The sequence below is a fragment of the Arachis ipaensis genome, chromosome B2 (genome assembly GCF_059453495.1).
Source record: "Arachis ipaensis isolate K30076 ecotype BB chromosome B2, ASM5945349v1, whole genome shotgun sequence".
Lineage (NCBI taxonomy): Eukaryota > Viridiplantae > Streptophyta > Magnoliopsida > Fabales > Fabaceae > Arachis > Arachis ipaensis.
Window position 1 is genome coordinate 105,746,393 of NC_142437.1, and position 25,096 is coordinate 105,771,488.

General features: G+C 36.9%; 3 protein-coding genes, 1 non-coding gene and 1 pseudogene across 5 annotated transcripts in view; 4 read left to right on the forward strand and 1 right to left on the reverse strand.

Moving 5' to 3' along the window:
- Nucleotides 1-5,002: 5,002 nt before the first annotated feature.
- LOC107627584 (uncharacterized) lies at nt 5,003-8,198 on the forward strand. The gene is made up of 4 exons (XM_088506063.1): nt 5,003-6,949; nt 7,439-7,507; nt 7,587-7,946; nt 8,124-8,198. Exons 1-4 carry the CDS (start codon nt 5,003-5,005, stop codon nt 8,196-8,198), a joined length of 2,451 nt encoding a protein of 816 aa, XP_088362189.1.
- A 5-nt stretch (nt 8,199-8,203) lies between these two features.
- Nucleotides 8,204-8,984, forward strand: LOC148575110 (uncharacterized; annotated as a pseudogene).
- A 460-nt stretch (nt 8,985-9,444) lies between these two features.
- LOC148575111 (uncharacterized) lies at nt 9,445-9,940 on the reverse strand. Its single transcript, XM_088504586.1, has 2 exons — nt 9,746-9,940; nt 9,445-9,675 (listed from the first exon to the last, which is right to left on the reverse strand). The coding sequence occupies exons 1-2, from the start codon at nt 9,938-9,940 to the stop codon at nt 9,445-9,447; spliced, it is 426 nt and encodes a 141-aa protein (XP_088360712.1).
- Nucleotides 9,941-11,931: 1,991 nt separating this feature from the next.
- The window catches only part of LOC107627585 (serine carboxypeptidase-like 11), a 48,636-nt gene continuing 35,471 nt past the window's right edge, over nt 11,932-25,096 (forward strand). For both annotated transcript variants that reach the window (XM_088503680.1, XM_088503681.1), the window contains exon 1: nt 11,932-12,150. In XM_088503680.1, coding sequence (XP_088359806.1) covers nt 11,984-12,150 — 167 coding nt within the window. In that variant the 5' untranslated portion in view covers nt 11,932-11,983. The remainder of the gene's footprint in view (nt 12,151-25,096) is intronic.
- On the forward strand, nt 22,340-22,447 carry LOC148575112 (small nucleolar RNA R71). The gene has a single exon (XR_015906631.1). It is a non-coding gene; the product is annotated as a small nucleolar RNA R71 (small nucleolar RNA).

Here is a 25,096-nt window from a genome sequence, read left to right on the forward strand (position 1 = left end):
AATTCAGAAGATGGGTTTTGGACAAAGATGGAGAGGGTGGATCAAAGAGTGTGTATGCCCGACGTCAATATCGGTTCTGATAAATGGTTTGCCTTCTAAATCTTTTAAGATGGAAATGGGCTTAAGACAAGATGATCCTCTTTCTCCTTTCTTATTTGTTCTTGTTATTGACGTTCTTCATAGAATGGTAGGAGAAGTAGTAAGACATGAAAGGATTTCTCCTCTAGTTGGTTGGTAAGAATCATATTGAATTGTCTCACCTACAATTCGTGGATGACACCATTCTGTTCTGCCAACAAGAAGAGGAGACTGCAAGGAACTACAAAAGACTTCTACAGTGTTTTGAGTTAATGTCTAGGTTGAGTATTAATTTTGATAAATCTATCTTGATTCCTATTAATTGCCACCAAGAGTAGACACAAAGGATGTGTAGAGTGCTGAGGTGCAAAGAAGCTTCACTGCCAGTCAAATACCTTGGTATTTCTTTGGGAGAAAATCCAAGATTAGTCAAGACATGGAAGCCGGTAATTGATAAAGTGAAAGAGAAGCTCAATTTGTGGAAAATCAAAATGCTCAATAAGGTTGGTAAGTTAATCTTGATCAAATCTATGTTGAATAGCCTACCAGATTACTACCTTAGCTTATATGTGATGTCCTGAGCAGTAGCAGAGAAGTTGGTATCTTTGTAGAGGAAGTTCTTGTGGAGTAGAGAGGATGGCAAGCATAGGGTACCTTTGGTGAAGTGAGAAATCGTGCAGGCTCTAAAACGATTAGGAGGTTTGGGAGTGGGTGATGCAGTCATTCGTAATACAACACTATTACTCAAGTGGTGGTGGCAATTTTTGAAGGAAGACTGCCTGTTATGGAAGAAAATTGTGTACTCTTGCAATGACCTGAATCTGAATGTCCTACTCTCTTGTCAGCCTATACCTAAAAGAGGAGGTCCATGGAGGGATGTATGTCAGCTACAGATAAAAGAACAATAGGTGAGAGATAAGATGGTCAAAAGATTGTCTTTGGAGGTAGGGGATGGAAAAAGAATTCGATTATGGGAGGATGATTGGCTAGCCTGTGGTGTGCTGAAAGAAATCTTTCCACGGCTTTTTTTGGTTTCAAACCAGAGTGGATCTATAATTAGGGATTGTGGGTTCTGGAATGGGTTAGAGTGGATATGGAATTTTCAATGGAAAAGAGAGATATTTCAATGGGAGTTGGATTTAGTGAATCAGCTTTATAGGGTGTTACAATCTGTCAACTTAGCATCTGAGAGAGGACAGGATAGTATAGGAATTTGATAAAATTGACATTTATTCTATTATCTCATGTGTGCAGATTTTGTAGGATGAAACACTCTCGGAGGACATTGCAAGTTATAGTTTCACTTGTCCCATTTGGAGGGGGTTTGTTCCATCAAGAGTTGAGTTGTTTACCTAGTTTGTGCTAGTTAGTAGGGTCAATACTAAGGAGAGATTAAGTAGATTTGGCATTACTGATCAAAATGATAATATTTGTGTGTTATGTAAAAAGGGTCCTGATAATGATTATCATTTATTTATTGGTTGTGAGTTTACTTGACAGGTGTAGTGTGCTTGGTTGATCGCCTATAATAAACTATGGTCTACTCCAGGAACAATTAAGCAACACTTTGAGAGTTGGACAGAGGCTTCTACAAGAAATGAAGAATATAATAGGTGGTTGATTGGTTTTTGTGCTATCATCTGGAATACTTAGTTGGAAAGGAATGACAGGATATTCAAGAATCAAGAAGCAGGTGTTGCGGAGATTATCAACAAGTCAATTAGGAACTACACAGTGTGGACTGATTTTAATCCTTTTAGTTGTTGATGGCAATACCGAAAATGATTACGGATTTATTCTTATTTGGTGACTAGTGATTCTGTACTTTCTAGATGCTCCACCTTATTGTGTTGAGCTTTTTGTTTCAAAAAAAATCATGAATATCTTTTTATGGAGGCTTAAAAAATAAAGAGAAAAGGACAAATCGATCCCTGACTTTTTAGTCTACGGACATTTAAGTATTTGAGGATTTAAAAATACATTTAAGTCTCTTATCTCTTTAAAATCTGGACACATCGATCCCTGGGTCTAATTTGTCCCATTTTAAAACTCTCTTACGTATGCATCTGTATCAACCAGGTCAGTACAATGGGAGTCACGTTTGATTTTTCCGTTGGGTCTGTCAGACCCAAGCAAACATGAGGGATCGATATGTCCAAATTTTAAAAAGATTAAGAACTTAAATGTATTTTCAAATTCTCGAAGATTTAAATGTCCACAAATTAAAAGATTAAAGACCTATTTATCATTTTCCCAAAAATAAACAATAATTTTCCAATACTCTAATGCATCAAAACAAGCCAAAATCCTTAAATCGCAGCAGCTCTAAAAAATTTAGGGTGTATTTAGTTTTTGTTTTTATATTTTATTTTTATTTTTACTATTTTTTTATTTTTTAGATTTTATAAAAAAAAGTAAAACAATAAAATTTTATTTTTTATTTTTACCTTTCAATCTTTTTTATAAAATTTTAAAAATAGAAGACATTAAAATAAAAACAAAAATAAAAACGCATCTTTATATTTCTTTAAAATTTTTTGTTTTCATTATTGCGATTTATTATATGTTATGGAAAATATTAAATATTTCTTGGCTACTGCAATTTATGTGTATGTAGTTGTTTAAAGCAAAAACATGTTGGAACTTACTAATAATAAAAATAAGACACACATATAAATTGACAGAAAAGATATACACATAAATCATTATAATTTGGATAATGTTATAATAATGATAATTAAAATTATTTTATTTAATTTAATATTTATAATTATAATTATTTTACTAAATAAAATAATTTTAAATTATTTAGACTGGTTTTTTTTATTATTTTTAAACATTATTTATCTTTTGAACTTTATTTATTAGTGTTGGTTACTTGCTTGTTAAAACAAAAACGGTTGAATACTTAATAAAACTCTCTACATTTCGTAGTAACTTCATATATAATATATGATATATAATTTTTATTATCATTAATGGAGAGTATGCAAGAGACTCTAGTCAAAATGTAAATAGAGACTAGGAGAATGATCGCTTAAAAAGATGAAAAAAAAAGTTGCAAAAGCTTTATTATTATCAACTTAAATCACACTTTATTGTGTATTTAAAAATTGTACATAAATCATTTTATATTAGTAAAGATTAGTTTTTCACATAAATCGTATTTCTTTAATATATTTTAGGTATAAAATATATAAATTATTACACTTTGAAACTATTTATATTATTTTAAAAATTCAGTATCCTAATATAATTTATATGTATTTTTTGAAAACACTTCAAAGCATAAATTATTATAGAGTAAAACATATAATCTTTTAGTAATTTATATATTATTAAAAATAGAGAATTCACGTTTTGAAAATTGATTTAAAAAAATCAAGTAATATTGATCTCTTTATTTTATTTTTTTCACTCTTTTATTAACTGTGATATTTAATTACTTGCTGAAACCTAATTTTGTAAATTTGATAAGAATATTCTCTTGCCAAGAGTTTATATTGGCCGTGCAGTCTAACTACCTAGCTTGAACGATGAGTAGGGGTGTCAAAAATTTTTTGGAGGCGGGGATCTCTACGAAGACTATTCTGAATGGGGCTTTAATGGTGGAGAATTTTTTTCGTGGGAATAGAGATGGGGAGCAAAATTTTTTCGAGACAGGCGTGGGACTCGAGCGGGGATTCCCGCCCCATTTCCGATAATTTTCAAATTTTTTAACTTACTTACTAACCCTTACTTTATTTTTAATATAGGAATTTTTTAGTAAATTTACTCATTAAAAATCTTAACCCTATTGTTCAAGAATTTATTTTATAGACTATGATTTGCTATGTTATATTTCTGGACTTATAATCTTGAATAAAATATGCTTGTGTGTTTGTAATAATATTTTGTAGTTTGTTTTTTTATTTTTTTAATATTTTTATTATAATTTTCATATAAATGTTAAATATAAGGAAATGAGGAATAGGACCCATGCAAAATACAAAGAACGAAGATAGAGACAATTATTCTCCTATAACGAAGAACGAGGCAGAGACAGAAATTAATTTTGAGGGCAAAGACGGGGAGTAGGGAGACATCTTCCGCCTCCGCCCCGCCCCATCGACATCCCTACGATAAGGATTCAACTTTTCAAAATAAAGGACCAACCATGACCCATGCTATTTATGAGAGTCCCCAAAATGGTCCTTGAGATTGGCGTCGTGCACTAAAATCATTTCTGAGATTCCAATTGCACTGATTACGGACTAAATCCCCATAGTGGATCCCCAGATTCAGCCCGTGCACCAATTTTGCCCCTGAGATTCTAATTGCACTGTTTATGTCCCCCAGATTCCGATTCGAGCACCATAATGGTCCTTCGGAGATTTTCCGGCGTGACTCAGCGACGGCGTTGCTTATGTGGCACAGCCACTGCCACGTTGGAGAGTCAGAACGACGTCGTTTCATGGGGCAAAACGATTGAAAGCCCACACGTCGCCGTTTTGATCATAGTGAGAGTAGTAGTAACTTGGGCAAAGGGTTTGGTATTCGTTACGTCTTCTCCTCCATATTTTCTCACCTCTCTCAACGCTTGGTCTCCTCCTCCATAAGCAGTAGCGACAGGCAAGGGCACTGCTGCTCGTTTAAGCTAGCTTCAAGGTACAAATTTTATTATATTTTTTGAATTTTTTGGATCATGTTTCATTCCTGATATGGCCGATTGTTAAAGTTACTTGAACATGATGCATGTAGTTTGTGTTAGAATCCACTGCCTGTTAGGGTTTTAGTGTTTTCCTTCTTCAAACCAGTAATGCATGCTCTATTTCTTGTGAAAAGAACAGGGGTTAATCTCTGGTGGTGTGTAATATCTAAGTTATTTGTTGTTTTTGTGTTGCATGCGTGGTAAATTTTAAGCATTTCCTCTGTTATGTTGCAGATGAACGCCGAATTGTTAGACATAATGTTTCATCATGGGGGAAATTTTGAGAGGGGGAAGGATGGGAGATGGACATACACACCTGACAATAGGCATTGTTTGGGTGATCTGGATGTGGACAGGTTGGATGTATTCTACCTGAGAAATTACTTCAAAGAGCTAGGCTATGAGACCATGAAGGAGGTTTGGTGGCAGGTCCCTGGGATGAGCCTGGAAGTAGGTTTGAGGCGTTTAGACTCTGATAATGAGTTGAGAGAGCTGTGTTCTCATGGTGGAAAGAACAATGGGGTAGTGGATGTCTACATTGAACATGGCATTTCAGAACCTGAAATAGTACAAGGAGAGGATGTTGTTATGCATGTTGATGACGAGGTGAGGGATCTTGGAGAGCAAGCCAAGTCAAATGTCAGGATGGTGAAAGACCCCCCTGTCAAACCTACCACCGAGAAGGACCCTCCTAGGAGTTTAAGCATGGTAACATACAAGCCCCAAGCTAAAGAGGCGTTACTGAAGAAGAGCAATGTGAATTCTAACATGGAGTCCCAGCCTAAGCCTAAGTCAAAGTGTAAGCCTAAGACAGTTCCCAAACCCAAACCCATGCCCAGACAGAACAATGTAACTAGGACTAGGAGATATTGTCTAAGGTCTGTAGGGAAAAGTATTTCAAAAGCAAAGGAAAATGCTAGTGATCATGTTCTTTTATCCTCTGACTCAGACTCTCATGACAGCTACGAGAGTGCTGAGGACGAGGCCTATAAGCCACAAGAGCCGGATGATAGCTCAGATGAATCGGGCACTGGATATACTATTCCTTCACAGAAGAAGAAAGTCAAGAAACCCAATGCAAGGAAGAAGGTCCAGGCTGAGAGTGGAAAGGAAAAAGGGAAGGCCAAGGTCTGTGTTGATGATGATGGATTTGTGGAAGACGTTTCTGATGAAGATGTGGACATTGGATTTGTGGGGGGAGGTATAAAGGGGGATAACCATGATGCTTTTGATCCGGGGTCAGAATCGGATGGTGGCAATTCGTGGCACTCTTTGGAGATGAAAACACCACCTAATTCAGAGGATGAGCTGGTTGGAGAAGAAAGTTCAGATGAGGTATTTCCGATGTTTAGACAGGGTGCTAGATTCGGGGAACTACATTTAGAAGTCGGGATGAAGTTCAATACTAAGTGGGAGTTCAAGGAGGCAGTGAGGGAGTTCACTATACAAGAAGGGAGACGGATGAGGTTTAGGAAGAAAGATGGTAAAAGGGTGAGGGCAGTATGTAAGGTGAAAGATTGCAAGTGGGTTGTGTACGTATCAAGGGACCACGAAGACAGTTGCTGGCAAGTTAAGACTTTCTTCAATGACCACACTTGTCCACGAGAGGATAAAAACAGGGTAGCAAATAGAAATTGGGTTGCAGGTAAGTTGGTAAAAAAACTAAGGAAATATCCCAATTTCAGGAACTGTGAGGCTACAACATATTTCAAGACGAAATATGACTTGTCGCTCAATAGGAACTCTATATCACAGGCACTGTGTGATGCTAGAAATATAGTCTATGGGGATGCCAAGAAGCAATATGCTATGCTTAGGGACTATGGTGAAACACTATTGAAAACAAACCCGGGATCAACTGTTCAGATATGCACAAAGCCACAGCCTAGTGGTGAGGTCATATTTGAGAGGATGTATGTCTGCTTGAGTGGCTGCAAGTCAGGTTTCAAGGCTGGCTGTCGTCCGTTAATTGGACTTGATGGGGCTTTTCTAAAAACTGTTTTCGGGGGGCAAATTCTATCGGCTGTTGGACAAGATGCTAATCATCATGTCTATGTCATTGCCTGGGCAGTTGTGGAAGTGGAGAACTTTGAGAATTGGAAGTGGTTTCTAGAGTTGCTACATGAGGATCTTGGAGACTACAAGACCCATGGGTGGAACTTCATCTCTGATATGCAAAAGGTAATTTCTTACTGAAACCTTAATCCTTACTCTCACATAAGTTTAAATGTGTAAAACTGTGTTAGCTTGATGTAGTGCATATAGTGCAGTATACTGCCATATTGTGATGATACCTAAGATACAATTGTTTGATACAATTGTGATGATACCTTTGTGGTATATACTGTGGTGTATACTGTGAATACTGCTCTTATCTAATTGTTTGATTACGTACTATACCATGATGGTGTGCTGTTAGGTACTATTATGGTGATCGATTTTCAAAGTTAGGGACTATTATGGTGAACGATTGGCAAAGTTAGGGACTATTATGGTTATCGTTATGCAAAGTTAGGGACTATTATGGTGATCGATTTTCAAAGTTAGGGACTATTATGGTAACATAATGCTTGATATCTTTAGGGATTACTGCCTGCTATGAAAGCCGTGATGCCTAATGTGGGACACCGATTCTGTATCTGACACTTGTGGCAAAATTTCAATAAGCAGTGGAAGGACCTGGAGCTTAGGGGACTGCTATGGGAGTGTGCTAGAGCTACAACATTTCAAGAGTTTAAGGTACATAAAGCCACTTTTTTTTGAAACTGGAGTTAGCTTACATGGACTTCTTTCCCAACTATTAGCTGTTGAATTTCAGGAATACATGGATAGGATAAAGCGGCTGAACGAGGACGCATGGAAGTATCTTGACAAGTGGCCAAGGGAGGCATGGACGAGGTCACAGTTCAGGCACAACCCGAAATTGGACTCGATTTGCAACAACGCCTGTGAGGTTTTCAATTCAAAGATCAAAGAAGCAAGGGGCAAGCCTATACTTACTCTTCTAGAAGAGGTGAGAATGTTTGTCATGAGGACTATGGCTAAGAACAAGGTTAAGTTGGACAATCACCTGGGGCTGTTACCACCCGTAATCAAAAGTAGGTTAGAAAAGGTGAGGAAAGAGTCCAGACATTGGCATGCTATATGGTCTGGAGATACTGGATATGAGAAGTTTGAGGTCCATGGGCGTCCAACAAATCATGTGGTAGACCTGGGGAAAAGATTATGTACCTGCCAGTTCTGGATGTTAACAGGTTATTCTCTCCCACCCACTTACCTTTGCTCATTTAATTTTACACTAGTGTTATAAATAATTTTTTATTTAACCTAAGCTGGAAGTAAACTGGACTTGTAGGGATTCCATGCGTTCATGCTTGTGCAGCACTGGCCAGAGTCAACAAGCACCCAGATGATTTCTGCCATAAGTTGATAACCATGGAGTCTTACAAGGAAACATACAAGTACCACATCAATCCTATACCTGGCCAAGCCTTCTGGGAACAAAGTCAGTTTAACAAGCCATTGGCACCACCAATCAAGAGGAAGCCAGGGAATCTTCAAACAAAGAGGAGGAAGGACTCAGATGAAGTCTCAAGTTCTAGCAAGAAATCTAAGCCAGTAATAGCCTTGAAAAGACAGCTTCGGCCTTTCACATGTAAGTACTGCTTGCAAAAGGGTCACACCAAGAGAGGATGTGAAAAGAAAAGAGCAGCTGATGCTGCTCAAGCTGCAGCTGATGCTGCGGCTGCTGCAAAGGCAGCAGAGGCTGCTAAAGACCCTAAAAATGCTAGTGCACAAGCAACTGCAACTGCCCAGGCCACCACAACTGACACTGCAACTGCCTCTGCATCTGCCAGTGCCACTGCAACTGCTACTCCAAATGCAACTACTACTGCTACAGCTATGGCTAATGCTAATATTACCATCAATTCTACTCCTATTGGTCAAGCATCAGAAATTGATCTGTCACAGCCAATTTGTTCTGAACCAGAAGACTCTCAAAAGGTACAATTTTAATTCTATAATAAGCCTTTGTAATTCATGGAGTAAAAACTCTGAAAAAGGTTTAGTGAGTGATAATGTTTGGTATTTATTTCTGGTTTGAAATTTGTGTAGTTCACTGAAGTAACCGGGGAACCAGCCACAAGACCTGCCAAACTGCCTACTAGAAGAAGGTCACCTCCAACAACCCCTTCTACAGCACTGGACCCAATGAAGGGTGCGAGTTCTGCCACTGCTTCACGATTCACAAATTTTCTGAAGTTTGTGCCAACTCCTGGATTTAAGCACCCCCGAAAGAAGTGAACTTTCATATTAGGACATTAGGACATTTTGCTTGTCAACTGTTTGTTTTTTGTTAAAAGATACAGTGACTACGCTCACTCTAAACAATGGTTCATTTTGTTGATTACTAATCAAGTATGTCATGCTACTTGTTCAATTACTTATGGTTGTAATGTGTTAAAACTATGAATAGTTTGCCATATTTTGGTATTGATCAATTAATACTGTCCATGGTTTGGATCAATCTTGCTGTTACTTATTTACAAGTTCTTTTACTTCATCCAACATGATATTATATTATATCAAAGTAAGATGATTTACACAAACCTTGTTATGTTACCACATAATAGTTTCATTCATTAATTTGGAAACTGCATTACATTGACATGTTCTCAACCCTTTAATAGCACCAATCCTACAAAAACAACAATTACTAAGAACCCAAATCCAAGAACATGAGTTATGAATTTCAGATTCCTAATGTCTGCCTCCATCTTGCCCATCCGCCATGCAAAGTTCATCTTCCTGTCACCATCATCATCTCCTGCAACAGCTCCTTCAGACAACTCCTCTTGCACAGAATCAGCCCAGACGAATAACCCACACCATGTTTTTCCACTTGTCTGCAACCAACCAAAATAATCAACCAAAAAAAAATTTTCAATCAGCTACAAATTATTAAACTTTACTCACATTATAGTTGGGGCAACCAAAGAAGGGCTTGTTAGGATGCGACTCCGTCCCAGACCACCTTAGCACCGGGCGACAACCACAGCCGCACCAGTCCGGAACCCGTCCATGCCTGCTTCGCGTCGTGCTTCTTCTCCAGTTCTCCGTCGACGATGACCGGTTGGAACTTCCTGCAACATGGCTCCCACTTCCTCTCATGGGGGACAGCTATCGGTGTACAGAAGAGATGCAGAAGAAGACGTTGATGGAGAGAACCACATTGAGGGAAGGCCAACGAAATTTTAGGGTTTAAAAATGAAGACAGGGACTACATTAGGGAATTTTATCACACATTCCATGTCATATGTACACTACAGCGTCCAACGTGGCAGTGGCTGTGTCACATAAGCAACGCCGTCGCTGAGTCACGCCGGAAAATCTTCGAAGGACCATTAAGGTGCTCGAATCGGAATCTGGGGGACATAAATAGTGCAATTGGAATCTCAGGGGCAAAATTGGTGCACGGGCTGAATCTGGGGGACCACTATGGGAATTTAGTCACCGATTACGTCTCTGAGATTGAGAAAAATGCACCATATTAGTCTCTGACCCATTTTCCCTTCACGACGTGATGACATGGCTGGATGACGTGGATGGTAAGTGACACGTGTCACTCCATGATTTGGCCACGTGTAATGATATGATGTGGTGACCAGTGACACGTGGAATGCTGACGTGGATAGATGTGCCACGTGTCACAATGTTATTTGGCCACGTGTCTGTTTGTGCCACGTGTCGCAACAGTATTCGTCCACGTGTCATCTATTATGTCATCGTTGTAGATGCACCAAATTAGTCTCTCACCACATTCAATTTCAGGGACTAAAATGAGTCACTTAATGCAAAGTGAGAGACTAATTTGGTGCATCTACAACGATTACCTATGGATGACACGTGGACGAATACTGTTGCGACACGTGGCACAAATGGACACGTGGCCAAATAACATTGTGACACGTGGCACAACTATCTACGTCAGCATGCCACGTGTCACTGGTCATCACATCATCATTTCATTACACGTGGCCAAATCATGGAGTGACACGTGTCACTTACCATCCACGTCATCTAGCCATGTCATCACGTCGTAAAGGAAAAATGGGTCAGAAACTAATATGGTGCATTTTTTTCAATCTCAGAGATGTAATCGGTGCAATTGAGATCTCAAAAACGATTTTAGTGCACGACGCCAATCTCAAAGACTATTTTGGGTTTAACTCCAATTTATGATTCAACCATTCTTTGTACTGTTTTGACTTTTGAATACAGAAAACAATAATTCAATGATGATACCCGACATGGCTACAAATATCTAACTAGAAGTTGATGTTTGTGCCTTTGTGTGGATGATATTGTATGATAGAATAGTTCTTAATTAAAAAACTGAATTGACATGTGTCCTCGTTTTCAAAGATTTATTATTATTATTATATCTAACAAGATAATCTTTGGAAGAGATTACCAAAATAAAAAAGAAGTAAATAAATATTTAACTATGACATTGAATAAGAATAATAACACGTTTTTTATATTGATAATTATTTTAATAAAAATATTAAAAATATTTTTTATAATAATTTTGATTTTAAAAAGTATAATTTATTTATTTTGTTACATTTTAAATAAAAATAATATTTTTATAATAACAATTATAAAATTTTTTTTGAAATATCTACTTTTTATATTTTGTTTATATTCAACAACTTTTTTTTGTCATGATGGCGAAACATTATGAGTCATAATGCCTAATTAATTAATATTATCATACTTTAGAGTATATTATTCAAATTGTTTAACAATCTTCTATGCATTTTTACGTGTCATTTAGCTTTTAGTAAGATAGTATCTAAAAATTATATTCTTAACAAAAATAATTTTAAAATATTTAAATAATAAATAAATTTTAAGAGAATTTTAAAAATTATTATATCCTAATAAGATAATCTTTGGTCCTATCATTTATGTGAAGAATAAAGTAGTTTTTTATAATTTAAAAAGTTTTTATTTAATTTTTAATTATTTAAGTAATTAATTTAAATAAATTTTGACATATCAATAATCACTGTTTATAGAATTAAAATCGGTTAACAAATTTTCAAATAGTAGAGTCGTTTTGTATAAATAAGCAATGCTAATTAAATACTAATGCCTAGAAATTGGGATTAAGAATTGCACGTGAGGCTGCGGAGTACAGAGCAGTGAATGAAAATGGCTTCCAATTCCAAAAAATGGTGTTACTTTTTTCAATTAGTGCTTCTCTGTCTCACACTTTTGTTGCAGATAGCATCTAATCAAATTGAAGCAGGTGGTTCAAAAGTTGAATACCTTCCTGGTTTTGATGGTCCTCTCCCCTTTCAACTTGAAACTGGGTAAGCTCTATATATATTTACCACTTTCCATCTCCATCAACTGTCACTAAAAGTTTATGTTTTGAAGCTGATTTTGATGTTGTAGAGGAGTATAAGACACAGAAATTGTTCTTAGCTAATCTAAAATTTTTATTTTATTTCAAAATAAAATAGAGAGAAAGAGATTTAGAAATAGTCATTCTTATTTTATTTTTTTATTTGATGGATCTTTCACTCAGCTCACGATGAATTTAATAAAAATTTCAAAAATATTCCTAAATTTTATTTTGTTTCAATTTTATCTTAAAAATTTTTTATTTACATCAAATATACCTTCTACCACTAAATTTTTAAAATATTTAAGACCAATCTAACAATAATGTATAAAAATTATGCTTAATTTGTTTGTGTTGTGGGTTGTTCTTATAAAATTGTTGTTGAATTGGTCATAAATTTTTTAAAAAATTAACCGTCAGAAATGTATTTGATGCAAATCAAAAACTTTTGGGACAAAATTAAAATAAAATAAAATTTATAAATATTTTTAAAACTTTTAACAAATTTCAAAAACAAAAAATATATTTTATCTAATATTTATAAAACAGTAATATTAAAAAGACAAAAAATTAAAATTTACTTTATTTAATATTTATTAATTATTGTAATAATTAATAAATACTAAATAAAAAAAGTTCTTACTGTTTTTGCCCATGTTCATATTATATTTATTAACAAGCAACAATACTTTTGGAAATGAATTTTAAGTTCTAAACCCAAAAAAATTCGTCGTCCTTGAGCTTGCATTGCAATGACGAGAAGCAAAAAGGACAGAAAAATAAGAGAACATTTAGAACTTTGAACATTAAACCTATTAAAACTTTACCATCAATACCATTATACGATAGCGGTGATGGTAGTGATGTCATTTTTTCTTATTAATTTGAGGCAGATTGCATAAAAAGTTCCAATCAAACGATTCAATTTGGATTAGAGTTTAAAATTAATTTTCAGAAATTTTATTGCACATTAGTAAATAGAAAAAAATAAATCGGGACAAATCTAGAAATATTTTTAAGAACATCAAATGAAATTCTCCATTAGACTTCCCTCAAATACTTTGCTTTCTAACCTCTAAGATTGGTTCAGTAGCGAGGAATAATTGAATAGTATGCCTTGGTGAATGCTACTACTATGTAGAAAGAAAAATTTTTTACATCTATAGAAGAACTGTCAACACCTTGACATATTTAAAAAATAAATGTACTTGCAAAAAGTTTTACTTGCATGCCAGGAGACAATAGTTGCAGCTGTACAAAATTTGTTTAGGATAGTTGATTAGATGTTTAATAATTTTATATTTAAACATAAATGATAAAGGTTAATAATATTAAATATTGGGCTAGTTGGGGTGAAACTAATGAGACAATGGTTGGACCAATTTTTGTCTTTTTTAGAATTCGATTTTTTGTATGCATTAGAATTTGACTAAAATACGTTTTTTAACATGCAATACAAATTTTAATTCTTAATATACTTTAACAATTTTTTTCTTAAAATAGTATTTTAGTTTTTCAAAATAATTCTAAAAAGTTATTTATCAAAATATTAAAAAATATTTTAATTTTTTGGAATAAAATATAATTTATACCCCTAAAATTTATCAAATATTTTAAAAACATACTTATATTTTGTTTTAATTTTGTTCATAAAATTTTTATTTGCATCAATTATTTTTTAACAGCTAAAATTTTCAAGATCTCCAGTACTTCAGGATGACAACAAAACAATGCATCGTTTGCTTATCCCAAACACTCTTTCTAACTATTAAAACGAGTGAGATTAAAGGGTTCGAGCGAAACTTAGCATTATAACATTGAGTCCCTTTTCCACTATGAGAAATTTCCGTGGATCTCATCCATGCCATTTTCTGATGAGCAGGATCCTCTGCAGAGGCAAGCTCAGAGTATACTTTATGGCACTAGATTGAGGAAGAAGGAAATAATACTAGCTAAGCTTTCAGAGAGAGAAAAAAAATTTAGAATATTTTGTGAGATAGAAAAAGTGGATATATTACAATGTTTATTGAGATCTGATTACAACTGAGGTGAGTACCTTCTTTTATAGAGGTCTCTAGATAGAAGTGATATCTTACGAAATCTAGACAATCCTATCATACAATACCAGCTGGAGGATAAGGATAAGCCTTATCTCTTTCTGACTTTTCTTACACATGTGACAGAGGTCACTTTATTCTAGCACACTTAATAATTATACATAGTGGAGTTATTGTCCGAATAAAGGGACGGTTTGAAATAGTCTTCTGGAAGGGTCCCATCACCATCTGAGAAGGATGATGTGTCTTCAGAAGCCAAATTGACAGTTCTAAGATCCATATCTGGGTCATGCAGATAGGCAAACGGGTCTTCAGTGTTCTCTTCATTTGGATCTTGGGCATCTTGTAAATATGGGTCATATGGGTTTGAGTTTGGGCCTTCAGCATCATTGGGTATTCCTGCATCAACTCTAGTTGGGCTTGGTGGTAAGGCATACACTCTTCCACTTGGATCTTCAGAATTCAGATCTTCTTCAGTATTTCTGTTTGGAATATGTGTAGACGTGATGGGCTGGTCTCTTGGAGCATAAAAAGAGTATTGTCCAAATTGATTGATTATTCCTGAAGTTATGAATCTAGACTGGAAATCTTTGAGAGTTATTGGGGGAACATCTGTTTGAAACGGGAGTCCTTCAACTGCATCTCCCTCTCCATATAATCCAGGTTGCCATTTCTGACAAAGGTATTTGGCCAAGGCATTTAGGAATGTCTTCTCATCTGTGGGCCACATGGTAGAGTATCCAACAATATCAACTCTGTTCATTGTGTGAGGATCTCTCCCAGTGAAATAACTCCTCTGTAAGGTGACAAAACAACAGAATTTTCGTTTTGCCCTAGAAGATTTATTCCATAATTGGTGCTGCTCGAGCTTATTATATAACATTCCTCTCTATGCATCAAGTGGTGCATACATAGAGAATAATCGGACTAGATGAGAATGGGCTTGAGTGCTATTACAGAGGATGTGATATACAGGAAAGAATGGCAATATGATGGCACATGTATACATAGAAGAAAGAACCCAGATATACCACATCATTTCCTCTGGAATAGGTCCTTAGATTATTGGTACAGTGCAAAAAGGGGTATCCATGTTGAAGTACCTTGGGTTTGGATGGATTTGGGTGATGATAAGGAGCTGATGTAGCCAGTAAAATAAGGTTTGTCTGGCTAGACTGTCTATTTGGAACTCTGTCTGGGGTGTTGCCTTAAGTGGAAAAGGACCAATCTTTCTTCTATATGGGTTCCTGCGAAGTGGACAGTCAGGGAATGGAATGGTGCATGAAGGACTGTAGGAACTCATGGTGCAGATGTAATGGATTGGTTTTGGGATTGGTTCTTTGGTAGGTCTGGAGAGAAAATCAGCAAGTGTGTTTTGGTGTCCTTTGAAGTGTTTCACCTCGAATTTATAGCGGGAGAACCAATCTTTCCATCTTAGCAATTGAGAGTCTGGCAGGATTTTTTTCTTGATTTCCAGCATTGATGGGAAAGACGTGTTATCCGTTTCCACAGTGAAATGATAAGCACTGAGATGAAGATTGAATTTTTCTATTCCTCTCTTGACAGCAAGAATCTCTTTGTAAGTGGCATGGTAATATTTTTCAGATTCTTTGAACTGTTGGTGCACGAAATTATGATCATCAATGGCACCAACAACTTGGTACGCACAATTGTAATCTCAACTCTTTATCACAACTCCGCACAACTAACCAGTAAGTGCACTGGGTCGTCCAACTAATAAACCTTACGCGAGTAAGGGTCGATCCCACGGAGATTGTCGGCTTGAAGCAAGCAATGGTCATCTTGTAAATCTCAGTCAGGCGGATTCAAATGGTTATGGAGGATTGATAATTAAAAGATGAATAAAACATAAAATAAAGATAGAGATACTTATGTAATTCATTGGTGAGAATTTCAGATAAGCGTATGAAGATGCTTTGTTCCTCCTGAACCTCTGCTTTTCCATTGCCTTCTTCCAATCATTCATACTCCCTTCCATGGCAAGCTTTATGTTGGGCATCACCGTTGTCAATGGCTACTTCCCATCCTCTCAGTGAAAATGTTCTACGCACGCTGTCACCGCACGGCTAATCATCTGTCGGTTCTCGATCATGTTGGAATAGGATCAATTGATCCTTTTGCATCTATCACACGCCCAACACTCGCGAGTTTGAAGCTCGTCACAGTCATCCCTTCCCAAATCCTACTCAGAATACCACAGATAAGGTTTAGACATTCCAGATCTCAGGAATAGCCGCCAATAATTCTAGCCTATACCACGAAGGTTCTAATCTTAGATTAGCAACCCAAGAGATACACATTCAAGCTTGTTTGCATGTAGAACGGAAGTGGTTATCAGGCACGCGTTCATAGGTGAGAATGGTGATGAGTGTCACATAATCATCACATTCATCATATTCTTGTGTGCGAATGAATATCTTAGAGAAGAAGTAGGCGTGAATTGAATAGAAAAACAGTAGTACTTTGCATTAATTCATGAAGAACAGCAGAGCTCCACACCTTAATCTATGGTGTGTAGAAACTCCACCGTTGAAAATACAAAAGTGATAATGGTGGTCATTGGCTTCGGCCCCAGAGAGGGAACCTGAAGGACCAAGATTAAAATACAATAGTAAAAGGTCCTATTTATAGAGAACTAGTAGCCTAGGGTTTACAGAAATAAGTAATTAATGCAGAAATTTTCTTCCGGGCCCACTTGGTGTGTGCTTGGGTTGAGCATTGAAGCTTTCACATGTAAAGACTTTTCTTGGAGTTAAACGCCAGCTTTTGTGCCAGTTTGGGCGTTTAACTCCAGCTTTTGTGCCAGTTCTGGCGTTTTGACACCAGAATTCTTAAGCTGACTTAGAACGCCATTTTGGGCCATCAAATCTTGGGCAAAATATGGACTATTATATATTTCTGAAAAGCCCAGGATGTCTACTTTCCAACGCAATTGAGAGCGCGCCAATTGGGCTTCTGAAGCTCCAGAAAATTCACTTCGAGTGTAGGGAGGTCAGAATCCAACAGCATCTGCAGTCTTTTTTCAGCCTCTAAATCAAATTTTTGCTCAGGTCCCTCAGTTTCAGCCAGAAAATACCTGAAATCACAGAAAAATACACAAACTCATAGTAAAGTCCAGAAATGTGATTTTTAAATAAAAACTAATAAAAACATAATAAAACTAACTAAAACATACTAAAAACATACTAAAAACAATGCCAAAAAGCGTATAAATTATCCGCTCATCACAACACCAAACTTAAATTGTTGCTTGTCCCCAAGCAACTGAAAATCAAATAGGATAAAAAAAAGAGAATGTACAATGAATTCCAAAAACATCTATGAAGATCAGTATTAATTAGATGAGCAGGGCTTTTAGCTTTTTGCTTCTGAACAGTTTTGGCATCTCACTTTATCCTTTGAAGTTCAGAATGATTGGCTTCTATAGGAACTCAGAATCCAGATAGTGTTATTGATTCTCCTAGTTAAGTATGTTGATTCTTGAACACAGCTACTTTATGAGTCTTGGCCGTGACCCAAAGCATTTTGTTTTCCAGTATTACCACCGGATACATAAATGCCACAGACACATAACTAGGTGAACCTTTTCAGATTGTGACTCAGCTTTACTAGAGTCCCTAATTAGAGGTGTCAAGAGCTCTTAAGCACACTCTTTTTGCTTTTGGACCACGACTTTAACTGCTCAGTCTCAAGTTTTCACTTGACACCTTCACGCCACAAGCACATGGTTAGGGACAGCTTGGTTTAGCCGCTTAGGCCAGGATTTTATTCCTGTGGGCCCTCCTATCCACTGATGCTCAAAGCCTTGGATCCCTTTTTTATTTTACCCTTGCCTTTTGGTTTAAAGGGCTTTTGGCTTTTTCCGCTTGCTTTTTCTTTTTTTCTTTCTTTCTCTCTTTTTTTTCGCATATATATATTTTTTCTGCAAGCTTTTCACTGCTTTTTCTTGCTTCAAGAATCAATTTTATGATTTTTCATATTATCAAATAACATTTCTCCTTTTCCATCATTCTTTCAAGAGCCAACAATTTTAACATTCATGAACAATCAAATTAAAAAATATGCACTGTTCAAGCATTCATTCAGAAAGACAAAAGTATTGCCACCACATCAAAATAATTAATCTGTTATAAAATTCGAAATTCATGCACTTCTTTTTCTTTTTCAATTAAAAACATTTTCCATTTAAGAAAGGTGATGGATTCATTTTCATATCTTTAATACATAGACACTTAGACACTAGTGATCATGTAATAAAGGTACAAGCATAAATAAACATAAAGCATAAAAATTCAAAAAATAGAAAATAAAGAACAAGGAGATTAAAGAACGGGTCCACCTTAGTGATGGCAGCTTGTTCTTCCTCTTGAAGATCTAATGGAGTGCTTGAGCTCCTCAATGTCTCTTCCTTGCCTTTGTTGCTCCTCTCTCATGACTCTTTGGTCTTCTCTAATTTCATGGAGGAGGATGGAATGCTCTTGGTGCTCAACCCTTAGTTGTCCCATATTGGAACTTAATTCTCCTAGGGAGGTGTTGATTTGCTCCCAATAGTTTTGTGGAGAAAAATGCATCCCTTGAGGCATCTCAGGGATTTCATGATGAGGAATTTCCTCATGTCCATGAGTGGGATCTCTTGTTTGCTCCATCCTTTTCTTAGTGATGGGCTTATCCTCATTAATGAGGATGTCTTCCTCTATGTCAATTCCAGCCGAATTGCAAATGTGACAAATGAGATGAGGGAAGGCTAACCTTGCCAAAGTGGAGGACTTGTCGCCACCTTGTAGAGTTCTTGGGATATAACCTCATGAACTTCTACTTCCTCTCTAATCATGATGCTATGGATCATGATAGCCCGGTCTATAGTAACTTCAGACCGGTTGCTAGTGGGAATGATTGAGCGTTGGATGAACTCCAACCATCCCCTAGCCACGGGCTTGAGGTCATGCCTTCTTAGTTGAACCGGCTTCCCTCTTGAATCTCTCTTCTATTGAGCGCCCTCTTCACAGATATCTATGAGGACTTGGTCTAACCTTTGATCCAAGTTGATCCTTCTAGTGTAGAGGTGTGCATCTCCTTGCATCATGGGCAAGTTGAATGCCAACCTTACATTCTCCGGACTAAAATCTAAGCATTTCTCCCGAACCATTGTAAGCCAATTCTTTGGGTCCGGGTTCACACTTTGATCATGGTTCTTGGTGATCCATGCATTGGCATAGAACTCTTGAACCATTAAGATTCCGACTTGTTGAATGGGGTTGGTGAGAACTTCCCAACCTCTTCTTCGAATCTCATGTCGGATCTCCGGATATTCACCCTTTTTGAGTTTGAAAGGGACCTCGGGGATCACATTCTTCTTGGCCACAACTTCATAGAAGTGGTCTTGGTGCACCCTTGAGATGAATCTCTCCATCTCCCATGACTCGGAGGTGGAAGCTTTTGCCTTTCCTTTCCTCTTTCTAGAGGTTTCTCCGGCCTTAGGTGCCATAAATGGTTATGGAAAAATAAAAAGCAACGCTTTTACCACACCAAACTTAGAAGGTTTGCTCGTCCTCGAGCAAAAGAAGAAAGAAGAGAGTATAAGAAGAAGAAATAGAGGAGATGGAGGGGGCTTAGTGTTTCGGCCAAGGGGGAGAAGTAGTATGTATGTTGTGTGAAAATGAAGGAGTGAAGATGGGTTTATATAGGAGTGGAGAGGGGGGTATGGTTCGTCCATTATGGGTGGGTTTGGGTGGGAAGTGGTTTGAATTTGAATGGTGAGGTAGGTGGAGTTTTATGAAGGATGGATGTGAGTGGTGAAGAGAATGGTGGGATTTGATAGGTGAGAGGTTTTTGGGGAAGAGGTATTGAGGTGATTGGTGAATGGGTGAAGAAGAGAGAGAGAGAGGTGGGGTAGGTGGGGATTCTGTAGGGTCCACAGATCCTGAGGTGTCAAGGATTTCTCATCCCTGTACCATGTGGCGTGCAAAACGCCCCTTGCTGCCAATCCTAGCGTTAAACGCCAGGCTGCTGCCCATTTCTGGCGTTTAACGCCAGCTTCTTGCCCATTCCTGGCGTTAAACGCCAGTCTGGTGCCCATTTCTGGCGTTAAACGCCCAGAATAGTGCCAGACTGGGCGTTTAACGCCCATTCTGCTACCCTTACTGGCATTTAAACGCCAGTAAATTTCTCCTCCAAGGTGTTCTATTTTTAATACTATTTTTCCTTCTGTTTTTGCTTTTTCAATTGTTTTTTTTTGTGACTTCACATGATCATCAACCTACAGAAAACATAAAATAACAAAAGAAAATAGAAATTTAACATAGATAATTAAAGATTGGGTTGCCTCCCAACAAGCGCTTCTTTAATGTCAATAGCTTGACAGTGGGCTCTCATGTAGCCTTACAGATGTTTAGAGCAATGTTGAAACCTCCCAACACCAAACTTAGAGTTTGAATGTGGGGGTTCAACACCAAACTTAAAGTTTGGTTGTGGCCTCCTAACACCAAACTTAGAGTTTGACTGTGGGGGCTCTGTTTGTCTATGTATTGAGAGAAGCTCTTCATGCTTCCTCTCCATGGTTACAGAGGGATATCCTTAAGCTTTAAACACAAGGGAATCTTCATTCACTTAAATGATCAATTCTCCTCTATCAACATCAATTACAGCTTTTGCTGTGGCTAGGAAGGGTCTGCCAAGGATGATGGATTCATCCATACACTTTCCAGTCTCTAGGATTATGAAATCAGCAAGGATGTAGTGGCCTTTAACCTTTACCAAGACATCCTCTACAAGTCCATAAGCCTATTTCTTTGAATTGTCTGCCATCTCTAGTGAGATTCTTGCAGCTTGTACCTCAATGATCCCTAGCTTCTCCATTATAGAGAGAGGAATGAGGTTTATACTTGACCCTAGGTCACACAGAGCCTTCTCAAAGGTCATGGTGCCTATGGTACAAGGTATTGAGAACTTTCCAGGATCTTTTCTCTTTTGAGATAATCTCTGCCTAGTCAAGTCATCCAGTTCTTTGGTGAGTAAAGGGGGTTCATCCTCCCAAGTCTCATTACCAAATAACTTGACATTTAGTTTCATGATTGCTCCAAGGTACTTAGCAACTTGCTCTTCAGTAACATCTTCATCCTCTTCAGAGGAAGAATACTCATCAGAGCTCATGAATGGCAGAAGTAAATTCAATGGAATTTCTATGGTCTCAGTGTGAGCCTCAGATTTCCATGGTTCCTCATGAGGGAACTCCTTGGAGGCCAGTGGACGTCCAGTGAGGTCTTCCTCAGTGGAGATCACTGCCTCTTCCTTCTCTCTAATTTCGGCCGTGTGGGTCATGTTGATGGCCTTGCACTCTCCTTTTGGATTCTCTTCTGTATTGCTTGGAAGAGTACTAGGAGGGAGTTCAGTAACTTTCTTACTCAGCTGACCTACTTGTGCCTCCAAATTTCTAATGGAGGACCTTGTTTCAATCATGAAACTTTTTGTGCTTTTAATTAGATCAGAGACTACAGTTGCTAAGTCAGAGTAGCTCTGCTTAGAATTCTCTGTCTGTTGCTGAGAAGATGATGGAAAAGGCTTGCTATTGCTAAACCTGTTTCTTCCACCATTATTGTTATTGAAGCCTTGTTGAGGCCTCTGTTGGTCCTTCCATGAGATATTTGGATGATTTCTCCATGAAGGATTGTAAGTGTTTCCATAGGAATCTCCCATGTAATTCACCTCTTCCATTGCTGGGTTCTCAGGATCATAAGCTTCTTCTTCAAATGAAGCTTCTTTGGTACTGCCTGTTGCTGCTTGTATTCCAAACAGACTCTGAGAAATCATATTGACTTGTTGAGACAATATTTTGTTCTGAGACAGTATGGCATTCAGAGTATCACTCTCAAGAACTCCTTTCTTCTGATTTGTCCCATTATTCACAGGATTCCTTTTAGAGGTGTACATGAATTGGTTATTTGCAACCATTTCAATGAGTTCCTGAGCTTCTGTAGGCGTCTTCTTCAGATGAAGAGATCCTCCAGCAGAGCTGTCCAATGACATTTTGGACAGTTCAGACAGACCATCATAGAAGATACCTATGATGCTCCATTCTGAAAGCATGTCAGAAGGACACCTTCTGATCAATTGCTTGTATCTTTCCCATGCTTCATAGAGGGATTCACCTTCCTTCTGTCTAAAGTTTTGGACTTCCACTCTAAGCTTACTCAATTTTTGAGGTGGAAAAAACTTTGCCAAGAAGGCATTAACTAGCTTTTCCCAAGAGTTCAGGCTTTCTTTAGGTTGTGAGTCCAACCATGTCCTAACTCTGTCTCTTACAACAAAAGGGAAGAGCATAAGTCTGTAGACCTCAGGATCAACCCCATTGGTCTTGACAGTGTCACAGATTTGCAAGAATTCAGCTAAAAACTGATGAGGATCTTCCAATAAAAGTCCATGAAACTTGCAATTCTGTTGCATTAGAGAAACTAATTGAGGCTTAAGCTCAAAGTTGTTTGCTCCAATAGCAGGGATTGAGATGCTTCTCCCATAGAAGTCGGAAGTAGGTGCAGTAAAGTCACCAAGCACCTTCCTTGCATTGTTGGCATTGTTGTTTTCGGCTGCCATGGCTTCTTCCTCCTTGAAGAGCTCTGTTAGGCCCTCTAGAGAGAGTTGTGCTTTAGCTTCTCTTAGCTTTCTCTTCAAGGTCCTTTCAGGTTCAGGATCAGCTTTAACAAGGATGCCTTTGTCTTTGCTCTTGCTCATATGAAAGAGAAGAGAACAAGAAAGTATGAAATCCTCTATGTTACAGTATAGAGATTCCTTGAGGTGTCAGAGGAAAAGAAGAATAGAAGGAGAAGGTAGATAGAAGAGAATTCGAACTTATCAAGAAGGATAGAGTTCGAATTGCACCTTAAGGAGGAGTGTTAGTCCCTCAAATAGAAGGATGTGAGAAGAGGAGAAGAATTTTTGAAATTAAAGTAAAAGATTTTTAGAATAATAAAAAGAAATTTGAAAATTTGATTGAGATTTTCGAAAATTAAGATTGGGAAAGAAATTAAGTGATTTTGAAAAAGATTTTGAAATTAGAAATTAAAAAGATATGATTGAAAATAAATTTTGGAAAAGATGTGATTGAAAAGATATGATTGAGAAGATATGATTGAAAATCAAATTAAAAAAGAAAGTTTTAAAATTAAAGTTGATTACTTGACTAACAAGAAATTAAAAGATATGATTCTAAAATTTAAAATTTGATCCTTTCTTAATAGGCAAGTAACAATCAACTTGAAAATTTTAAAGTAAATCATTAATTGTAGCAAGGATTTTCGGAAATAATAATAAATAAAAATAAAAAATGGAAAGAAATTGATTTTGAAGAGATATGATTGAAAAGATATGATTTGAAAAAGATTTGATTTTGAAAAATTATGAAGATTTGAAAAAAATTTGAATTAAAAACAAAATCTTCCCTCTAGTGTCCTCCTGGCGTTAAACGCCCAGAATGGTATCCATTCTGGTGTTTAACGCCCAAAATGCTACCTTTTTGGGCGTTAAACGCCCAGCCAGGTACCCTGGCTGGCGTTTAAATGCCAGTTTTCCTTCTTCACTAGGCGTTTTGAACGCCCAGCTTTTTTTGTTTAATTCCTCTGCTGAATGTTCTGAATCTTCAATTCTCTGTATTATTGACTTGAAAAGACACAATTTTGAAAATATTTTTGAATTTTTAATGATGAGAAACAATAAAAAATGCAACTAAGATCAAATAAACAATGCATGCAAGGCACCAAACTTAGAAGTTTGTATACTAAGGACTATAACAATTTGAAAATGCATGTAAGAAACAACAAAACACATAAAACAAGAGAATTTAAAGATCAGAGCTAGGAAATCATCAAGAATAACTTGAAGATTAATGAAGAACATAATGCATATATTTGAAAAATGCAAGAAGAATAGAAACATGCAATTGACACCAAACTTAAAAATTAGACACTAGACTCAAACAAGAGACATAAAAATATTTTTTATTTTATGATTTTATAAATTTTTTTGTGATTTTTTGAAAATTATATGGAAAAGAGAATAAAGAGATTCAAAACTTTTAATAAGAATTCCAGGAATCATGCAATGTTAGTCTAAAGCTTCACTCTAAAAAGATTAGACATGGCTAGCCAAGCTTCAGCAGGACATTACATTCAGTAGCTAAATTGATGAGAATCAATCAGCTTTTGTGATGATAAGAACATCACCTTGAAACTCTAGAATTCATTCTTAAAAATTCTGAAAAATAAAAAGAAAAATACCTAATCTAAGCAACAAGATGAACCGTCAGTTGTCCAAACTCGAACAATCCCCGGCAACGGCGCCAAAAACTTGGTGCACGAAATTGTGATCATCAATGGCGCCAACAACTTGGTACGCACAATTGTAATCTCAACTCTTTATCACAACTCCGCACAACTAACCAGCAAGTGCACTGGGTCGTCCAAGTAATAAACCTTACGCGAGTAAGGGTCGATCCCACGGAGATTGTCGGCTTAAAGCAAACTATGGTCATTTTGTAAATCTCATTCAGGCGGATTCAAATGGTTATGGAGGATTGATAATTAAAATATGAATAAAACATAAAATAAAGATAGAGATACTTATGTAATTCATTGGTGAGAATTTCAGATAAGCGTATGAAGATGCTTTGTTCCTCCTGAACCTCTGCTTTCCCATTGCCTTCTTCCAATCATTCATACTCCCTTCCATGGCAAGCTTTATGTTGGGCATCACCGTTGTATACTTCCCATCCTCTCAGTGAAAATGTTCTACGCACGCTGTCACCGCACGGCTAATCATCTGTCGGTTCTCGATCATGTTGGAATA